Source organism: Chanodichthys erythropterus, chromosome 22, assembly GCF_024489055.1.
Source record: "Chanodichthys erythropterus isolate Z2021 chromosome 22, ASM2448905v1, whole genome shotgun sequence".
Taxonomy (NCBI): domain Eukaryota; kingdom Metazoa; phylum Chordata; class Actinopteri; order Cypriniformes; family Xenocyprididae; genus Chanodichthys; species Chanodichthys erythropterus.
The window spans coordinates 14,709,350-14,731,004 of NC_090242.1; the positions used below are offsets into that span (position 1 = coordinate 14,709,350).

General features: G+C 35.6%; 1 protein-coding gene across 1 annotated transcript; it reads left to right on the forward strand.

Annotated features, from left to right (window-relative positions):
* The first annotated feature begins 373 nt into the window (after window positions 1-373).
* On the forward strand, window positions 374-20,501 carry agxt2 (alanine--glyoxylate aminotransferase 2). Its single transcript, XM_067375811.1, has 14 exons — window positions 374-592; window positions 1,018-1,106; window positions 1,218-1,408; window positions 2,586-2,709; window positions 4,098-4,192; window positions 4,337-4,430; window positions 5,820-5,913; window positions 6,520-6,620; window positions 10,671-10,763; window positions 11,149-11,281; window positions 12,972-13,060; window positions 13,180-13,329; window positions 18,753-18,851; window positions 20,369-20,501. Exons 1-14 carry the CDS (start codon window positions 493-495, stop codon window positions 20,468-20,470), a joined length of 1,554 nt encoding a protein of 517 aa, XP_067231912.1. The 5' UTR covers window positions 374-492; the 3' UTR covers window positions 20,471-20,501.
* Window positions 20,502-21,655: the final 1,154 nt, after the last annotated feature.

Genomic DNA, 21,655 nt, shown 5'->3' on the forward strand with positions numbered 1-21,655 from the left:
TTGGAGTGGTTATTCTGAGAATGATGACTTTTTATTTTGCCCTGAAACACATTTAACCAAATTCGCAAACGCATGTTGTACACAACAGTTTTTCATGGAAAGTGTTGCTTAGTAGAAAATATGCTAGGCTTAAAATAACCACATTTTTTTCTACTTTAGCTTATATGACATTGTATTATTTTTATTGATTTTTGTTATTGTATTTACTTATTTTTGCTAATTAGTAAATAAGATAAGACTGAACCAACTAAATTAGATTTGATACAATTTTAGCCGTATAAATGTAACATATATAGTAAACGAACAGCCCTTCTCTTTGAAGGGACGGACGACACATCACTTCTCAGTAAAGGCCTCAAGACAGACTTTACCCCGACATATCATTGGTTGAGCTCGACCCTCCCCGGGGACACTTTTGGGGAAAGAATTCACCGCTTCCCAACACTTAATTTTTAAATTCGCTGCAGAAGAATTGTTCTGAAAACATCAGTAATGCATAAAGTTTGTTCTCGGCTGTACGGCCCGTCTCTGCTCGGGAAAACGGATTTGTGGAATTCAGTGGAAGTTTGTGTGAAATTCCACAAAGAAGGCGGTAAGAATGCTGTTTTTTTTGTCTCCACATTTAAAGGGACCGGAACATTTGTGTTTCGAGTTTTGCATAATTGTGTTTGTGTATTTAGACTCGACTCTATAACGAATATGTTGATTCCTGAGCATCGAATCACGAACTCATAATGGTCCTGTCATAAGAAAAAAAGTACAAATAACTATGCTTTTGAACATTACCATGACAATACCACGGTATCTTTGATAACGAATTACTGCCCTGTCATCTATCTATCTATCTATCTATCTATCTATCTATCTATCTATCTATCTATCTATCTATCTATCTATCTATCTATCTATCTATCTATCTATCTATCTATCTATCTATCTATCTATCTATTTTAGATAGATAGATACAACTGTCCCAATTAATTTCTAAGCACTAACACAGAATGTACCTCTGTCCAGGTGTGCTATGCCAAAAATCAGCAGTGAAACACCCAGCACCTGTCCTGCCCCAGATTCCCCCATGTGACTATAAACCTGACCCATATCAGGTAAGAGGTTTATGTCTGGGGACATGTCATAATAATACACATGTGGAAATCAAATGATCAAATACACAGAGAAATCAATTTATTTTCAAGCATGAATGATTTCTCCTATAGGGCATGTCTAAAGACCGTTTACTAGAGATTAGGAAACACAACTGCAACCCCATGACCATGAAGGTAACATATTACAAGAAGCCAGTCTTCATAAACCAGGGTTACATGCAGTGGCTGTGGGATGTGGATGGAAGACGCTATCTGGACTTGTTTGCTGGGGTTGCCACTGTCAGTGTTGGACACTGTAACCAGTAAGGTTGCCAGGCAACATTTTTTTTTTGTATATTTCATGATTGTGCATTATAGTGATCTTGAAATTAAATGACTGCAATTAGATTAAAGGTGCCATAGAATTGAAAATTGAATTACCTCGGCATAGTTGAATAACAAGAGTTCAGTACATGGAAATGACATACAGCGAGTCTCAAACACCATTGTTTCCTCCTTCTTATGTAAATTTGATTTGTTTAAAAGACCTCTGAAGAACAGGCGAATCTCATCAACATAACACCGACTGTGACGCAACAGTCGGGATCATTAATATGTACGCCCCCAATATTTGCATATGCCAGCCCATGTTCAAGGCATTACACAAGGCAGTATTAACGTTTGGATCTGTGCACAGCTGAATCATCAGACTTTATGCAAGTAAGCAAGCAAGGACAATAGCGAAAAATGCCAGATGGGGCAATAATAACTGACATGATCCATGATATCATGATATTTTTAGTGATATTTGTAAACTGTCTTTCTAAATGTTTTGTTAGCATGTTGCTAATGTACTGTTAAATGTGGTTAAAGTTACCATCGTTTCTTACTGTATTCACAGAGATCAGAGTCATGTCGTTATTTTCATTGTTAAACACTTGCAGTCTGTATAATTCATAAACACAACTTCATTCTTTATAAATCTCTCCAACAGTGTGTAATGTTAGCTTTAGCCACGGAGCACTATCAGACTCATTCAGAATCAAATGCAAACATCCAAATAAATACTATACTCACATGATCGGTATGCTGCATGATTAACACTTTGTATAGATCTATTTTGAGGGTTATATTAGCTGCGTAAACTTTGTATGTATTATAGAACAATGTATTATAGAGTCGCGAGCTTGGGGGCGGGGAGCGCGAGCATCTAAAGGGGAAGCACGCTGAATCGGCGCTTTTTTTAATTATGCCCTAAAATAGGCAGTTAAAAAAATGAATAAAAAAAAATCTATGGGGTATTTTGAGCTGAAACTTCACAGACACATTCAGGAGACACCTTAGACTTATATTACATCTTGTGAAAAAACATTCTAGGGCACCTTTAATGTCTTGTTTTAGAATATTATTGCCCTGAGCTTCTACATGGACTTCATTTTTGTTTATAAAATGGTATTATTTCTAAAATCGTTCAAATCAGAACTTTGAATATGGTTGCAGGAAAGTGACACAGGCAGCTGAGAAACAGCTAAGGCATCTATGGCACACAACACCCATCTATGTGTACCCACAAATGCAGGAGTATGCAGAGAAACTTGTCTCCCTTTTGCCAGACCCGCTGAAGGTATGTTTTCATTTTTGGAAGCTGAAGGTTGAGCGCACTGCATTGTGGTTTATAGTATTATGTGCAGTGTTTTCTTGTCTTGCAGGGGATTTCAAACTGGGGTCCAGGCTGTTTTGTCTAAGGAAAAGCATTAAAAATATATTATACTGTATATAAAATAAAATAACCAATAGATATAAAAAATAAAACAATATGCAAAATTTTATAAATAAATAAATAAATAAATAAAAAGAAAGAAAGAAAATAATTAAAGGATCTCTTTTTAATTGTAATAAAGAAATTATAAATATACAGAATTTGATGTTATTACATTTCATTATGCTTTCTAATGTTGGAAATCATGAGATTAATTATTTTTTTCTATTGAAGATACAAAGAAAGAGAAAATGTAAACAAATTAAATATTGTCCAAATAATTTTATATGTTTATTTTTCACGTTATCCAACTTATTATTTATTTATTTTTTTTGCAATATGAAAAAAGCTATTTTCTGTGAATGTGCGAGACTTATGATGAGTGTTGGAGGTAACGCATTACAAGTAATTTGAGTTATGTAATCAGATTACTTTTTCAAGTAACTAGTAAAGTAATGCATTACTTTTTCAATTTACATCAAAATATCTTAGTTACTTTTTCAGTTATTGACTGACAGCTCTCCTGTCCCCATGTTGAGAGAAATAGAGTGCAGAGGTGTTGTGTGCGCTGTGTAAACATTATTGTAGTTCTAGACTAAATGTGAACATGTATTTACTCGTCTCACTTGCACGAAAACATTCAGTATTCCTCAAAATGAATAAAAACAGTGAAATGCAATCTCAGAATTTTATGCAAACCTTTAATAATTAACTGTATTAAATTACACAAATATACTTTATGTATTTAATCTCACTTTATTAACCAATGTCTTTTAATTTAACCATACTAATAAGTAAAAATTAAAATCACTGGCAGCACAGCTGAAAGGTTTGTTCGAGCTGCGCCCTCTACTGTACAGGCATAAATATGCATTTCCTTCCGCTTTAGGCTTATTTATTTCACTTTTAGTGTGAAAGGGCCTTTACATCTGCCAAAAAATAGAACTTTTTAGTTGTTATTAAAAAACAAACAAGCAAGCCCAGCCCAGGTGAGAAAAAGAGAGGCAAAAGTAATGTAACACATTACTTTTCATAAAAAGTAACTAACGCAATTAGTTACTTTTTTAGGGAGTAACGCAAAATTGTAATGCATTACTTTTAAAAGTAACTGTTTATGATTCATTTTAGACCAAATAAATGCAGCCTTGGTGAGCATAAAAAACTTCTTTCAAAACATGGTAAATCTATGCATAGAGAAAATCTGAATACTGTACATATATATTTTTTAATATTGTGATGGTCTTCTTTTCTAGGTTGTGTATTTTACCAACAGCGGCTCGGAGGCTAATGACCTTGCAGTGCTAATGGCCCGGCTTCACACAGGAAATTTTGATGTCATCACTCTCAGGTGATTGACCTTACTTGCCAATAATTCTTTCCAATAACTGAACAAATGGAAGACGGTGAGTTGTAGGGAAACCTGTTGGTGACAGCTCAAGCAGCCCTGTCCAGCCATAGATAATCACTGCCTTATTCGTGTTTGTGTGCGCAGGGGTTCTTATCATGGTGGCAGTCCACAAGCGACAGGTCTGACGTCCAACGCAGATTACAAATATCCCATCCCCTCTTCTCTGGGTTGCCATAATGTACAGCTCACACCCACACATCTCTCCTTCTGTCAGCTACCTGCTTTATAATGCAATATTCCTCTGTGTCAAGTCCACAAACCACATTATAAGAGGAAACATCATAAGAAGTTATGTTGGTGTTGTTGTTTAATGCAAAAGTAACATAATTACTGTCAGACCTCATGAGGTTAGAATAACAACCCAATACACAAGACGATATCTATGTATGCTTGTTTCCGCCACGCAATAAAAAACACAAAAGGTAATTGTGACTTTTTATCTCACAATTCTTATTTTTTTCTCAGAGTTGTGAGATATAGACTCACAATTGCGAGTTACAAGGTGTGAATTACAAGATATTAAAACTTTATTTACTAAATTTATCATACGTCTGACAATTCTGAGAAAAAAGTCAGAATTGCAAGATATAAACTTACAATTCTTAGATATAAAAAAGTCAGAATTTATATCTTATAATTCTGGCTTTTTTCTCAGAATTGTGAGACATAAACTCGTAATTGCGAGTTATAAAGTCCAATTCTGAGAAAAAAGTCAGAATTGCAAGATATAAACTTACAATTCTTAGATATAAAGAAGTCAGAATTTATATCTTACAATTCTGGCTTTTTTCTCAGAATTGTGAGACATAAACTCGTAATTGCGAGTTATAAAGTCCAATTCTGAGAAAAAAGTCAGAATTGCAAGATATAAACTTACAATTCTTAGATATAAAAAAGTCAGAATTTATATCTTATAATTCTGGCTTTTTTCTCAGAATTGTGAGACATAAACTCGTAATTGCGAGTTATAAAGTCCAATTCTGAGAAAAAAGTCAGAATTGCAAGATATAAACTTACAATTCTTAGATATAAAGAAGTCAGAATTTATATCTTACAATTCTGGCTTTTTTCTCAGAATTGTGAGACATAAACTCGTAATTGCGAGTTATAAAGTCCAATTGAGATGATAACTCACAATTACCTTTTTCAGTGGTGGACACAAGCTTCCATATACATCTGACCCACACAAAAAAATCAAACTATCTAAAAATATCTATCTTTTCTTGAAGAAAAACTTGTGTAAGAAAAGTCTCGTTTTCACAGTATATATTAAGTTTTTAGTGAATTAAGGTTATTTTTCTTACTCCGTTGCAAATAGTTTTTTCTTGGTTTAAGCATAACATTTAGTGAGGTTATGATTTAAACAAGAAAAAAATGCCAATAAGATAAGAAAAATAGAATAAGTCTGACTCTCAAGTAAATGGAAAACATACAAAAAATACTGAGAATATAGTGCATTTTCATATTTGAAAAGCATGTCTTAAACTGTATGTTGTGGGATCTGTCTTGCAAAACTTTGATACATTTTGTGAGAGTTTTATTCCTATGTGGGTTGTGTTCATTTTAGACCATGTGTCCGGATGTGTTCAGGGGCCTCTGGGGAGGAAGCCACTGTCGAGACTCTCCAGTTCAAACCATCCGAGAATGCAGCTGCTCCCCAGGTACAAACACACACAATAGCATAATGAGGGCATATCATTCTGTTTTTATATAAAGCTAATACTCTATTATAAATTCTTCAGCCTAACCGTAACCCAAACTCTTTGCATTTTTATGTAACCAGTGTATATGAATGGTGCCATATGCCTATAAACTTTCCTTGCCATACCTGTTCCAAAACCTGAACAATAAATCTTCAGAATGTTACATATAAACAGTAATTTCCTGTTAAATAGCTAAGAAAGATGTGTTTCAAGGCAGCACAAGGTATGTTTGTCTCATCAGGTCAAACATTAAAAGCAGTCATTCAGGAAATTTCCCAAATAGCAGGTGTTAAAAAAAACAAAACAACACATGGGCAGAGCTTGTTTACTCTTTTCTATAATTAGTGTTGCTTGATAAGGCCAGCAGCACTAAGAACATTCTAGCAAAATTTTTAAAACCACTCAGAACAACTTAGCAACACCCTGGCAACAACCCACAAGGTCCTAGCACTGTGGCATCAAGTTTTGCACAAACACCACTCACATTTTCATTAAATATACTTCTTATTCAATTGTTCGCACACATTTCATGTATTCATAATCTCTGTTTCTGTCTGTTCTCAGGTCACTGTCAGGCCAATGATATGTATATCAGTCAGCTCAAAGAGATGTTCGCTACAACCGTTCCCAATCGGATTGCTGCCTTCTTTGCAGAACCCATCCAGGTTTTATTACACCATACCTTACACTGAATTGTATAAATATACAAACCCGATTCCAAAAAAGTTGTGACACTGTACAAATTATGAATAAAAACAGAATGCAATGATGTGGAAGTTTCAAATTTTAATATTTTATTCAGAATACAACATAGATGACATATCAAATGTTTAAACTGAGAAAATATATAATTTTAAGGGAAAAATAAGTTGATTTTAAATTTCATGGCATCAACACATCTCAAAAAAGTTGGGACAAGGCCATGTTTACCACTGTGTGGCATCCCCTCTTCTTTTTATAACAGTCTGCAAATGTCTGGGGACTGAGGAGACAAGTTGCTCAAGTTTAGGAATAGGAATGTTGTCCCATTCTTGTCTAATACAGGCTTCTAGTTGCTCAACTGTCTTAGGTCTTCTTTGTCGCATCTTCCTCTTTATGATGCGCCAAATGTTTTCTATAGGTGAAAGATCTGGACTGCAGGCTGGCCATTTCAGTACCCGGATCCTTTTTCTACGCAGCCATGATGTTGTAATTGATGCAGTATGTGGTCTGGCATTGTCATGTTAGAAAATGAAAATGCAAGGTCTTCCCTGAAAGAGACGACATCTGGATGGGAGCATATGTTGTTCTAGAACTTGGATATACCTTTCAGCATTGATGGTGCCTTTCCAGATGTGTAAGCTGCCCATGCCACACGCACTCATGCAACCCCATACCATCAGAGATGCAGGCTTCTGAACTGAGCGCTGATAACAACTTGGGTTGTCCTTGTCCTCTTTAGTCCGGATGACATGGCGTCCCAGTTTTCCAAAAAGAACTTCAAATTTTGATTCGTCTGACCACAGAACAGTTTTCCACTTTGCCACAGTCCATTTTAAATGAGCCTTGGCCCAGAGAAAACACCTGCGCTTCTGGATCATGTTAAGATATGGCTTCTTTTTTGACCTATAGAGTTTTAGTCGGCAACGGCGAATGGCACGGTGGATTGTGTTCACCGACAATGTTTTCTGGAAGTATTCCTGAGCCCATGTTGTGATTTCCATTACAGTAGCATTCCTGTATGGCAGGGATGGGCAACTCCCGTCCTGGAGGGCCAGTGTCCTGCAGAGTTTATCTCCATCCCTGATAAAAACTCACTTGCCTATAACTTTCTACTAATCCTAAAGACCTTGATTAGCTGGTTCAGGGATGGAGCTAAACTCTGCTGGGCAGTGGCCCTCCAGGACTGGAGTTGCCCGTCCCTGCTGTATGTGATGCAGTGCCGTCTAAGGGCCCGAAGATCACGGGCATCCAGTATGGTTTTCCGGCCTTGACCCTTACGCACAGAGATTGTTCCAGATTCTCTGAATCTTTGGATGATATTATGCACTGTAGATGATGATAACTTCAAACTCTTTGCAATTTTTCTCTGAGAAACTCCTTTCTGATATTGCTCCACTATTTTTCGCCGCAGCATTGGGGGAATTGGTGATCCTCTGCCCATCTTGACTTCTGAGAGACACTGCCACTCTGAGAGGATCTTTTTATACCCAATCATGTTGCCAATTGACCTAATAAGTTGCAAATTGGTCCTCCAGCTGTTCCTTATATGTACATTTAAATTTTCTGGCCTCTTATTGCTACCTGTCCCAACTTTTTTGGAATGTGTAGCTCTCATGAAATCCAAAATGAGCCAGTATATTTGGCATGACATTTCAAAATGTCTCACTTTCAACATTTGATATGTTATCTATATTCTATTCTATAAGTTTTTGAGATTTGTAAATAATTGCATTCCTTTTTTTTATTCACAATTTGTACAGTGTCCCAACTTTTTTGGAATCAGGTTTGTAATTATATAAACATAAATGCTATGAAAATATAAACTGAGTGTCATAAAAGATCAGCACTGAATCTGCTGTAGTTTAATATTCTTCAGCAAACACAGTTCTTGTCCAGTTGCAAGTGTTGAGTAATTTGCATTCACCATGATAACAGGGGCATTTTGGTCGTCATAGAAACAAAATCTGACAAAGACCACATCCATTACCCAGCACTTTGCTGGTAGATGTAATAAGTAAGCACAACATCAGTGAAAATAACTTGCATTTTCAAAGCAGGATGTCAGTATTTTGCGATATTGTGAATTGCAGCATAGTCCAGCTAATGGGAGATTGCATTTTATGTGTACAATTATATGAAATGATTCTGATCAGTAATTGCTTTCGTTTTCATTAAAGTATAATTAAATAAAAAGTCCAGTAGCATCCATGGAAGTTAAATCATTTCTATATTAACTGCATATATTTTTCCAAAACTGACTAAAATCAACAAATGGATCAATGACGTGACGGGTCATTTTTTTGTCCAAAGGCCTTAAATAATAATAAATAATAATAAAAACAAAGATATAACATCCAAAGTATATAAGGTAGTACAACTAGATCTCTTTTATTGAATCCATTTTAATTATATTTTGCTACATATAAAGGTATTTTAAAGATTTTGAAGCGTCAAAAGGACATTCGGTTTAACCTTCTAAAGGCCAATACAGCCATTTCAGTTGTGATTAAAATATCTTAAAATGTATATATTTTTTATTCTGGCATGATTTTATAACTCCATATATCAACATAGTGCAAAATGGTATTAAAACTATGTTCAAGTCATTGCTTTGTTATGAGAAAGAATGTCCGGAAAAATTAATTTCATTGATGTCATTCGGAGTAACCAATAGGTGTGTTCGACATCGGCTGCGGCCGGATGCAACCGATCGGCGAGAGTAGCCGTGTGCAGGCGAGGAGGAGCTGAAAACGGAGACGTGAAGTCGGATACTTTCTGCTTCCCGTAGTGACGCTTGCGCTGCGCTTGCATACTTTATCACAGCTGAAATAAATGCAATTTTTGACTAACACACCGATCTTTCAAAAATACATTTTCATACTTTATGTACTGCTTACAGCCTATTTTTACAAGAATAAAGTTCAACATAAGCATATATTATTTAAACACCAATGTAGTGGGGTCTACGCTTTTTATCAGTTTTATTTTGATAAACACGACACAATATAACTTTGTGACTACATGAAAAGAGCTTTAACTGTTATAAAAATACAGATTTGTGAGCATTAGTGGAACTGAAGGCGTGACAATAAACATGAAACACACGTGATCGTTGTCATGCGGTGAAACCGGTCAATCATGAAACAGCTGTGTCGTCATCAGAACTCGTACAGCTCCTCTTTAGAAACTGTGCTGGCTGACTCAGATGGCTGCTCTCGAATCACTCTTGCGGTACTCTGAAATCATACGTCACAGTCACATGCCTTCAGCACCAGCTCAAGTCGGACAAAAGTACTAACCGGAATGCATTGCTTCAAGTCAGCCGCCGATTGGTCTGCGCAGCGCCGCATGAGCTCGAACACACCTAATATAAAGGGACCATTTTGGATCAAGTCATGCGGTCACTATCATGTGACAGGATTTGACATCATTCAGACACCTGCAAAGGACCACATGGTCTTGAAGCAAAGTAACTAACGCTCTCTTAACTATTTTAAAAATTCATGTTTTCACTCTCATCCGGATGTCATCAGGTCATTCGGTACAACTGCTATAAAACATGGAAAATGTAATATTTAAAAAATTTGTACTAAATATAAAATGTTTAATTGTCCTTTTCTTAGCTAGCTAACTAGCAAGCTAGCTAGATATCAGCCCGTTGGCATTGTTTGAAAATATCGTAATTCGGTATAACCAAAAGTGTCATTCGGTAAAACCGAAATATTGGTTAAATCGAATAAATCGACTTTTTTGGTGACAAATCTTGTAAAAAATGACAAAAGCAGTGTTAATTGATTATAAAAACCACATAATCTCATTGTTAACACTTAATAAACCTTCAAAATGAATTATAGTTCCATTATGTTTTTTTTACACTTTTAAAAACCTTCTTCATCAATGACCCAAATATGTGATATGTTAGTGTACTGTTGTAAAAACAAAATGCCACTAACAAACTCATTGCCCTCAAATATTAATATGTGACAAGTTATATCATGATTATCTTTCTGCAGGGTGTCGGTGGGGCTGTTCAGTTTCCGAAAAACTACCTGAAAGACAGCTACCAGCTTGTTCGGGAGAAAGGAGGAATCTGTATAGCAGATGAGGTCTGAAGAATTTGCTAGTAAATCCCATTCTGTACATCAGTGAAGCCAAACACTCATGGTTGGTGCTTCAGATAGTTGAGACGGCTCAGAATTATCACCCTCATTTCCCATATTTTTCAAAAACAAATCCAAGACTGCATCTGAAATCACATACTTCCCTACTATATAGTAGGTGAAAAACAGTAAGTGACAAAAGAAGTATGTCCGAATTCACAGTATTCATAAAAGAGATTACTTATTACTACTGGCAAGATTCTGAAGTGTATATATAAAGTGACACTGCCCCCCACAATTACATACTCCAATAATCTTTATACATGCAACTTTGAAAAAACTTTTTTATAGTGTGAAAAAAGTTATTTCTTGGTATTGTTGGTTCTTCTAGGTCCAGACTGGCTTTGGCCGCACAGGGAGCCACTTTTGGGGTTTCCAAGGACATAATGTCATTCCAGACATGGTTACCATGGCAAAGGGCATTGCGAACGGCTTCCCGATGGGAGCTGTAGTCACCACATCAGGTGAGGCTAGTGCCTACTTAAGTCAGCCAAATTCTGATTAACTTATCGTGTGATTTGCTAATTCAAGCTGTCAAGGGCATTGTAAAATGTATTCCTTTTTGGCAAGTTTGCATTGATAGAATAATTAACTACATTTAGACATGGAGGTGTTTTAAATGAGGTGCACACACTGAGTCTTAAACTATGTAGAATAACGACTGTGAATAAGGGACTGTGCAGAAAGAGAAAAGTGAGGAAGCAGCACTATGAACCCACTTCTTAGAACAGAATGAACCACAAATTATAAATGAAATCTCTCTCATGTTGCATTAATAGGCTTATTGGGTTCACCTCAATGCCTTTTAACTTTAAAAAGCTCTGGTTGAGTATTTCCTATTGAAAAGCTCTGCGGTTAGATGCAGCTGGATATTCTTTTTTTTAAGAAAGTTTGACACAAAGGTTTTACACACTAGATCTTAAAGGGTTAGTTCACCCAAAAATGAAAATTCTGTCATGAATTACTCACCCTCATGTCATTCCACACCTGTAAGACCATCTTCGGAACACAAATTAAGATATTTTTGATAAAATCTGATGGCTCAGTGAGGCCCTTTTCAATGCTCAGAAAGCTACTAAAAACATTTAAAACAGTTTGTGTGACTACAGTGGTTCAACTTTAATATTATAAAGCATTGAAAATACTTTTTGTGATTAAAAAATAGCAACTTTATTTACAATATCTATGAAGCTTCAAAGCTTTACGAATCGAATCAGTGGTTCAGAGCGCCAATATCACATGATTTCAGTAAACGAGGCTTCATTACGTTGTGTTTTGACATTTCAATGGTTCACATGACTCTGGCAGTTTGATACATGCTCTGAATCACTGATTCAAAACAAAAGATTAGTAAAGCTTCGAAGCTTCATGAAGCAGTGTTTTGAAATCGCCCATCACTAGATATTGTGGAATAAAGTCGCTATTTTGTTATTTTTGGCACACAAAAAGTATTATTGTTGCTTTATAATATTTTTGTAATATTAATATTACAAAAGAAGACAAGATGTTTTGTACATGGACCTTTGTTAATTGAAATGAAGTAGGTTCAAACCCTGCAAAGGATTATCCTTGCAATGTTACCGTTTTGCCACTGCAAAGCACCTAATGACTGATGTGACTAAAATGACTTCCCTTAATGGACAGTCCACAAATGAAAATACTGTCATCATTTACTCACCCTCATGTCAATCCAAAGCTGTATGTATTTTTTTTTTTCTACTGCAATCATTTGAGGAATGTTAATAAGCATACATTTCGGTTCCATTGTATGGACAAAAAATACAATGGAGATCAAAATGTCCTAAAATGTTCCTAATGTGCTACCACAGGGTCACATTCACCTCATTCACACATGTGGATCAAATGAGTTCAAATTCCCCATTAGTCCCACATACTCTAAAAGCACACTGGAGTGCCACTGATCCCGTTCCTATTTTTTCTCTAATTGGTCCTCTGTCTCTCACTTTTCGCTCTTCATTCTGTGAGAAGCTGAGAGAGAATGAAAAGAGTGTGTTGGGTCACATACAGCCTGAGAAGCTTATGAGTGTATCTAATGCCTAAATTTCTGCTAACAAAATAAATAAACCACAACATCATCTTGTATGTTGCACATTGTTTTCGGCACTGGTATCATGTGCTTTCTGTATTTTGCAGAGATTGCCAGGTCATTTGCAAAGGGAGTTCATTTCAACACATTCGGAGGAAACCCATTATGCTGTGCAGTCGCGTCATCAGTGCTAGATGTAAGTGCAGATCATTTTACTTTTCAGTCATGTACAGTTATATCCTGGTATCAGCAATAGCGAATAGCGAAGATAAATAATAAATAATTGAAATTGAATACTGTATATGTTGCTCTCAGACAATAAAAGAAGACAAGATGCAGGAGAACAGTGCTGAGGTGGGGACATACCTGCTGACTGAACTGGCCAAACTCAGGGACAAGTATGAGATCATCGGTGACGTGAGGGGAAAAGGTCTTCAAATTGGGGTGGAAATGGTCAAAGACAAGGTGAATGATTGAAAGTTTTGTGCATTTAATGTCTTTTAATCTCTCTGCTTTACAGTATAGGATCAATAGTCATCAGCCAATGAAAAATTATCTACAATAAATGTGTATTTATGACCTACTTTATATGATTGGGGTTAATAATTTGTAAGAATACTAACCATTTATTAATGTTTTGATATGATATCATATCTTTATATGTTACCCTATCTTAAAGGGTAAGTTCATCCAAAAATGAAATTTCTTTCATTAATTACTCACCCTCATGTTGTTCCAAACCTGTAAGACTTTCATTCATCTTTGGAATACAAATCAAGATAATTTTGATGAAAACCGAGGTTTCTGAACCACCCATAGGCACCCAACATCATTGCCACTTTCAAGGCCTAGAAAGGCAGTAAAGACATCGTTAAAATAGTCCATGTGACTACAGTGGTTCAACCTTAATATTATGAAGCGACAAGAATACTTGAAGAGTTTGGTTCCAAAACGCAATAACTCCATTTTGATTAATTTGAGTAAAAAGGTGTTTTCTTTACCAAGAAAGTGGCAAGATGAAAACCACTATTTTCTGTTTCAAACTTTCACATAGCATCTTTTGGTTATAAAAACATTAAAAATTCAAATCTACATTTTGATTTTAAAAAGTTTATTATAAAAAATTATTTTTTTTCCCAAAATGCAATAAATCCATGACATTTTCATCAATATAAAAGTTATTTTTCAAATTGAAAATACACAACAAAGCAAGTTAATTCACATATATGAATGAGTCTAAACTTTGCCAATATTTATTTTATATACAGGCATTTTACTAAAAATACATTCAGCCGTTGCTCCCAAAATGAATTCAACGGATCATCTTGTTAATGTTATAAATTATTTGTCATCACCGATTAACGAGCATCTGGCGCCACCGCACGGTTAAATAAACACATTTGCCGAGTACATTGGTATTAAAACGGCTTTTTAAAAAAGCCTTCAATGTTTACAGTGGATGGAATGGTGCGCTGTGATTGGTTGAGCGGATATATCACGTTCTGCAGAAAAAGGAGACTGGCGTTTGTCACGTTTTGGAAAGAAAGGGAGAAACATGACAGAATAACATGACAGATATCACATTTTGTGCAAAATTGATAAATGACTTTTCAATACCGACCAGATACAATACTGATTTTGGCGGAAACTCAATTTTTTTGAAAATGGTGTTTATCGCGTTTTGGAACCAAACTCTTCACTTTTTGCGTGCAAAAATAACGACTTTATTAAAAAAAATTCTTCTGTTCCCTCTTCCATTTTTGACTATTTTAACAATATCTTTACTACCTTTCTGGGCCTTGAAAGTGGTAATAACGTTGCAGTCTGTGTGTGGTTCAGATACCTCTCAGATTTCATCAAAAATATATTGTGTTCTGAAGATGAATGAAGGTCTTACGAGTTTGGAACATCATGAGGGTGAGTAATTAAAGGGTTAGTTCACCCAAAAAATGAAACTTCTGTCATTAATTCCTCACCCTCATATTGTTCATCTTCAGAAAACAAATTAAGATATTTTTTGATAAAATCCAATGGCTCAGGGAGGCCTTTATTGCCAGCAAGATAATTAACACTTTAAAATGCCCAGAAAGCTACTAAAGACATATTTAAAACAGTTCATGTGACTACAATGGTTCAACCGTAATATTATAGAGTCGAGAATACTTTTTGTGCGCCAAAAATAACGACTTTATTCAAAAATTTCTTCTGTTCCCTCTTCCATTTTTGACTATTTTAACAACATCTTTACTACCTTTCTGGGCCTTGAAAGTGGTAATAACGTTGCAGTCTATGTGTGGTTCAGATACCTCTCAGATTTCATCAAAAATATCTTAATTGTGTTCTGAAGATGAACAAAGGTCTTACGAGTTTGGAACGACATGAGGGTGAGCAATTAAAGGGTTAGTTAACCCCAAAATTAAATTTCTGTCATTAATTCCTCACCCTCATTTCAGTTCATCTTCAGAAAACAAATTAAGATATTTTTGATAAAATCCAATGGCTCAATGATGCCTCCATTGCCAGCAAGATAATAGAGTACCCCAGGGATGACGTGTTTTTGTAGGCCAACCCGGAAGTTAGCGGCGCACGGGTTCCCTCGATTGAAAGCCTATTAATTTTTCCCATAGACTTTTGGAAAATCGCAAAAAATAAGCCCTGTGTTTAACAAAGGGTCATGATATTTACACGTTTTGTCGATCAAGATAATCTTTACAAGTTAACACAAAATTTATACATTTCGAAGCCTAAATAAAGTCGTCAGATATAAAAAGCTAACAGTAGGCTATAAACGGACTACAGCACACCATGGTCGCGGATCAACGTCGTCACAAGCTTCCTCAAACTTTATTTAAAAAACAACTTTATTTAAAAACATGCATCATAAGTGTTTTTAAATTTCAGTAGTTTGGTACATGACTGTGGCAGTTTGTACAAGAGCCGAATCACTGATTCAAAACAAACGATCCGTAAAGCTTCGAAGCTTCATGAAGCAGTGTTTTGAAATCGCCCATCACTAGATATTGTTGAAAAGTTATTTTGTTTTTTTGGTGCACAAAAAGTATTCTCATGGCTTCATGGCTGTTTTAAATACGTCTTTAGTAGCTTTCTGGGGCCCATTTCAGAAAGGAGGTTAAGTTCAAACTCTGAGTATGTTAACCCTGAAATGAGGAAAACTCTGGGTTTTCCGTTTCAGAATGGGAGGTATGTCAAACCTGAGAAAGCAGGTTAAGTCAAGCCTGTTTCTGAAAGAGAGCTAACTTATACTCAGAGTCAGTTACCATGGTGACTTACTCTGTGAACCTAACCTGGTTGGGAGCAGGTTTTCTTCGGTAAACCCAGAGTTTCCTTCGGTCTCCTCCCCTTTTTTAAAGTGCAAGTGATGTTTAAATAGTTCATTCATTCATTCATTCATGCTGCAAAAAATGCAGTATTTTTTGTTCTATTTCAAGTACAAATATCTAAAAATTCTTAAATCAAGATGGATTTTGCATATAAGAAAATTATATAAGATTTTTAGTCTTGTTTCCTGGGGGATCTAAATTAAGTGCATTTTACTTAAGATTATTTTTATTACCACACTGGCAGGTATTGATCATTTTACTTAATGCAAAACTAATACTAAGTGCAAATTTACAGTAACTCCGCCCCCCAATGTCAGACCAGGTTAAAATTGACACGTTCCTGTGGCTGCAGTGGTGTAGGCAGCAGTGTGTTGGGTGCAGAGAATTAACTTGTGATGTGATTGACTGGGTTTGAATCCGCCTTTTGCCGAGCTTGCTATTCTCCTTTTTCCTATCACATAAGAAAGCCATTTATTTTCAATAAAAATGAAGAAAGTTTTCTAAAAGTGGAAGTAAACTGCCTAACGAGTGTTTAATATTGATAAAATCGTTTACATTCTTATTATTGCATCCTGTTAAATTATTTTTTTTTCTTCTCTTTTTGCATGTGGGATACCATGAAAATGAATATTAGTTCAATAACCATTCCATACCATTCTACAAATTTTCACTTTTGATATAACAGTGATAAGAATTAAACTTGCATTGACTCAAAAGTATACGGACGTCCTTTTGTCGTGCTGTTGCCATGGTGAATCGTCATATCAGAGCTCCATTGATGGCTTTTCATAGTTGTGGTGCACGCGCTTAACTCCGAGTCAACCTACTCAAGAGTCGACTGAACTAACTCAATTCAGCTGTTCTGAAACTGAAAACTTAAGAGTTTCCCATCTCAGGGTAAGTCAACTCAGAGTTCAAGTTTTAACTCAGAGTTGGTTGAACCTCCTTATTGAAACGGGCCCCAGGGCATTGAAAGTGTTAATTATCTTGCTAGCAATGGGGGCCTCATTGAGCCATCGGATTTCATCAAAAATCTCTTAATTTGTGTTCTGAAGATAAATGAAGGTCTTACGGGTGTGGAACGACATGAGGGTGAGTAATTAATGACAGAATTTTCATTTTTGTGTGAACTAACCCTTTAAAAAGCATTGACTGAAGCGAGTCTATACATTAATTTGCTATAGAAACTAGCCTATATTTCTAACCCTATATTCCCAATGTAGGCAAGTATCCGTAAGTACAACCTCTCCAGCTTGCAAAAGCAACATATTTGTCAGATGAAGGATCTTCTGTCTCTGAGTAATGACATTTCGTTCCACCTGAACTAATGCCTTGAATACACAAAGACATCTGGCAGTGCACGTGTCCCAATGTGTACAGCTTTATTGATGGAAACTGCCGCTCATCTCATGCTGTAACCTCACTTTTACCTTTCTGGTATGAGTGCATTAAACTACTGCAGCTTTTCTTCTAAAAAGAGTTTAGAGTAAAATTCACAAAGAATGCGATACAATAGTCTCAGCAGAAGATAAAGTATTTTAACATGGGAAAAAAACGACACACTTCAGTTTTAAATGTCTTAAACACCTTGTTTTGTGAATATTAATCCCAATGACACTTCAGGCTTTTGCTCGCTTCAGAAATCAATGTGAAAATCCTCCAGTTTTGTGATTGTGCATCCACTTCATTAAACTTTATTTGCAGAGCAATCTTGGTTTCTTGACCTTGAGGTATGAGAAGAGTCAAATGTAGGAGTTACTTGAGCTCCAGATGGAATAGTTAATGATTCAGAGAGTTTGTTGTGACTGTGAGTGTTTGTAATTTTCCTCACAGGGAATGAGCTACAAAACTTGTTAGCCATTAACTAGAGCAGATAGCAATGAGACAGCATGTTTGAACATTCCCAGAAGTACACAGCGTTAAAAACACCCAGTGTAGCTCACTTACCTATGGTTATTATACTGGAAACTGTATGAGGATGTGTCTAGAAACACAAAGTACACTTTCCATTAGAATGGAAATTCACAGAGTGGAAGTAGTAATTACATAAAGAACATGATTTACTCGCTTTCATGTTTTTCAGAACCTATGACTTAATTTCTTTCATTAAACATGAAAGGAGATATTTTGCTGAATGTCAAAGCTGCTGTGACTTACTGCCAAGCTCCAAAAAGCACTAATTTTGGTCCATATAACTACAGTACATACATACATATATATACAATTTTGTATTTTTTTTGTGGGTGTGAAAAACAGAGCAAAACTTGGAGATTGGCAGTAAAAATCACCATCTACTTTAATTATATGGAAAAGTTCCTTTTCCAAACATCTCCTTAAAGTGTAAACGAAAAGTCATTCAAGTTTGCAATGACATGATGGCGAGTAAATGGTCGAAGTTTAATTTTTGGGAAAACTATTCCATCACATTTTTTACCTCAAAAACAACTCAAAAAGTTTAATGTTTAAAATCAAATGTTTAATAAAAAAGCATTCCTGAAATCACTCTCTTAAATCCCACTTTGACATCTTTCTGAAACCCATGCGTAGACCACCAGAGACCCGCTCCCTCGAGAGGCCATGGCTGAGATCTTCGAGGAGACTAAAGACATGGGAGTGCTGATTGGAAAAGGGGGACTGTATGGACAGGTAGGTGTGGTGACGAGGTCTATATGTAAAGGGATTCTTGCGAAGGTGGAACATGAATGCACAGGGTGTGTGGGGATGTTGTGCAATGGAAAAGGTATTCCTGGGATTCACTTCGGTCCTGTAGTGACATGGTCGCTAAATGCCTCAGGAATCCTGCTTGTCTGAACTTATAGAAATAGGCACAGTAAGCACTGAATATACACTTAAAAGAACAGTTCACCCTAGGACTGCAGGATATATCGTTTTAGCATCGAAATTGCGACGTGCGCATCCACGATAGTCACATCGCAGGATGTGCAACGTCTAGTATAGGGATCGTTAATCCGTACGGACCAGACACCACGGTTCAAAACCCACCTATTCTCGGATTAATTGCAAAGTTTGACCATTATACAATTAAAGTTTATAATTTGACTGTTTTAGGACCTGTCAGTTTAAACATTCATGCGATTCACGCGAAAGAGAACTCAATTCTGAATGTGCGGCTGTTTCACACACACACCCGCACAGATGCACGTGAACGCCGAATGCTGCTCTTTCGCAAAAAAAAAAAAAGGTCAAAATGCAAGTAAAACATTGAGCATCCTCGTAAATACAGTCTTAAAGTGACAGTAGCCCTGCTGCTTTCTCTGTGATGAATGTTAAACAACAAAAAGACATCGCTTTTGTAGTTTTAACACAGATTAATTTTAATAAGTGAAGACTATGAAGTGTTATTTTACACTTGATTATTCCATTTCTGTACCAGAATACTGTAAGGCTTACCTGAAAAATATAAAGCACTATTTCTTTCATTTGTATCTTTGTTCTATTATATTTATCTATGCTTGTAATTTGTTCATTGTTTTCTGAGCGTATTCATTGACCTACAAAATCACCCCAATCATCCTAGAATGATTAATTCTTTCCAAACAATATCCAATAAATCCAATAAAAGAAAGTTCTCTAAAGCTTTAAAATGTAAAGATTTGTTTGAATTTTTAACATTTAGATATTTTTAAACTGCATACATGTTAAAAAAACTACAGTAATATTTATATATATATATATATATATATATATATATATATACACACACACACACACACACACACACATTTTTATCATAAAATAAAAAGATTAAATGCATAGAAATAGATTATTAGATTTTTGTGTACTTTATTATACGAAATACTGCAGTAAAAACTGTAATATTGTGAAATCATTGTTTTCGATTTTTATCTATTTTAATATGTAACTTATTCCTGTGATAAGTTGAATTTTCAGTATCATTACTACAGTTTTCAGTGTCACATGATCCTTCAGAAATCATTCTAATATGCTGATTTGCTGCTCAAAAAACTTTTCTTATTTACTAGATGCTTTAGGTCATTTGGGAAAAGTATGCACTTTTGTGTGTAGAATGCTTTATTTTATGTGTTCAAAGCTCACATTCAAATATTTAAATCTTAGTCTTGCCCATGCTACTTTTTTTCTCTCAAATATCCCACCCCCCACCTCACCTGTTTTTTTCCCAGACTTTCAGAATCAAGCCTCCCATGTGCATAACTAAAGACGACGCAGACTTCTTCCTCGCTGTATTCAACCAGGCAGTGCTCAACTACATGGAGAGAAGATAAAACAAGCAGAACATGATGAAGACACATTGGCTCATATTTTATCTGGAGAATTATACATTACATAACAGGTTTGGGCAGTTGAATCTAAAGACCACCAAAGGCAACTAACACATTTTTCACACTCACAATGTATGAGAGCGATAACTGATTTGAATAAACTACCTAGAACCATCGCAAATAATTTATAAGCACTTTCTATCTGTGGCCTGACTGACTGTCCAAGACCAGATCTTTCAGGAAGTTTCAAAAACTGGGACCAGTTCTACTCTCAAATCTTTTAGTAGACAGACTTATTAAAAATCTTAATTAAATGTAGAAAAACAGGAATAATCACTCAATCTGATACGGACTACTTTTTCAATTAGGTAATTGATTTCTTGCAATGCTAAATACAGACAAAAGCACATTTGCTAACTGCAGTGTTGTGTTTAAAATGACACTTAAAAATACATAAAACGTGTTTGGAGAGTTTTGAGGGGATTTATATTCAAACCTGACCCAGTTCAATTGACATTCATAGGCAAGCAAAGTCATAAATAAATCTGTGGTCTCTTAAAACGATATGTGAAGACACAGATATTTTTTGTCCTGCAAAGAAAGCAACTGTTTATTAAATAAGCATCTGTTGCTTTTTCTAGTTCTTTTTGAGATCCTTTCCTGGAAATCCATTGGTATTGTTTTGCATAACACTAAGCCTTTTTATATATCAGCTGATCCATTACACATGGTACAATAAAAATATTTGAATGTTTAGCTTTTACCTTCTTTGTGATCTTAAACCCAATGGTCTTATTACTAATAATAACATTGTTGTGAGATTTTGCGGTTCGTCGCATATTTCTCCAAACAAACAGTTCCACCTTCCAAAACATTTCCAATAAAATGAAAACTCTGTGAAATATTGTCAAAAACATCCATGTTCAAAACATCCAGTGGAGTTTTATTCCTCACGTTGCCTTTTACAGGTTACCAGTTTGAAATGGTCACTATGAAAATGAAACTAAACGTGACTTAAAACTTGCCACTGTTAGCAGCAAGATAATTATTAACCTCCTAAAAAAAAAAAAACACACAACATCATCTGCACGGTCTACTAAATATAAGTCTCATTCGCCTACAGAACCTCTATGAGGCACCAAATTATGCATCAATTATGGTTTGGAATAAATGGCATTTCTAGGGAAA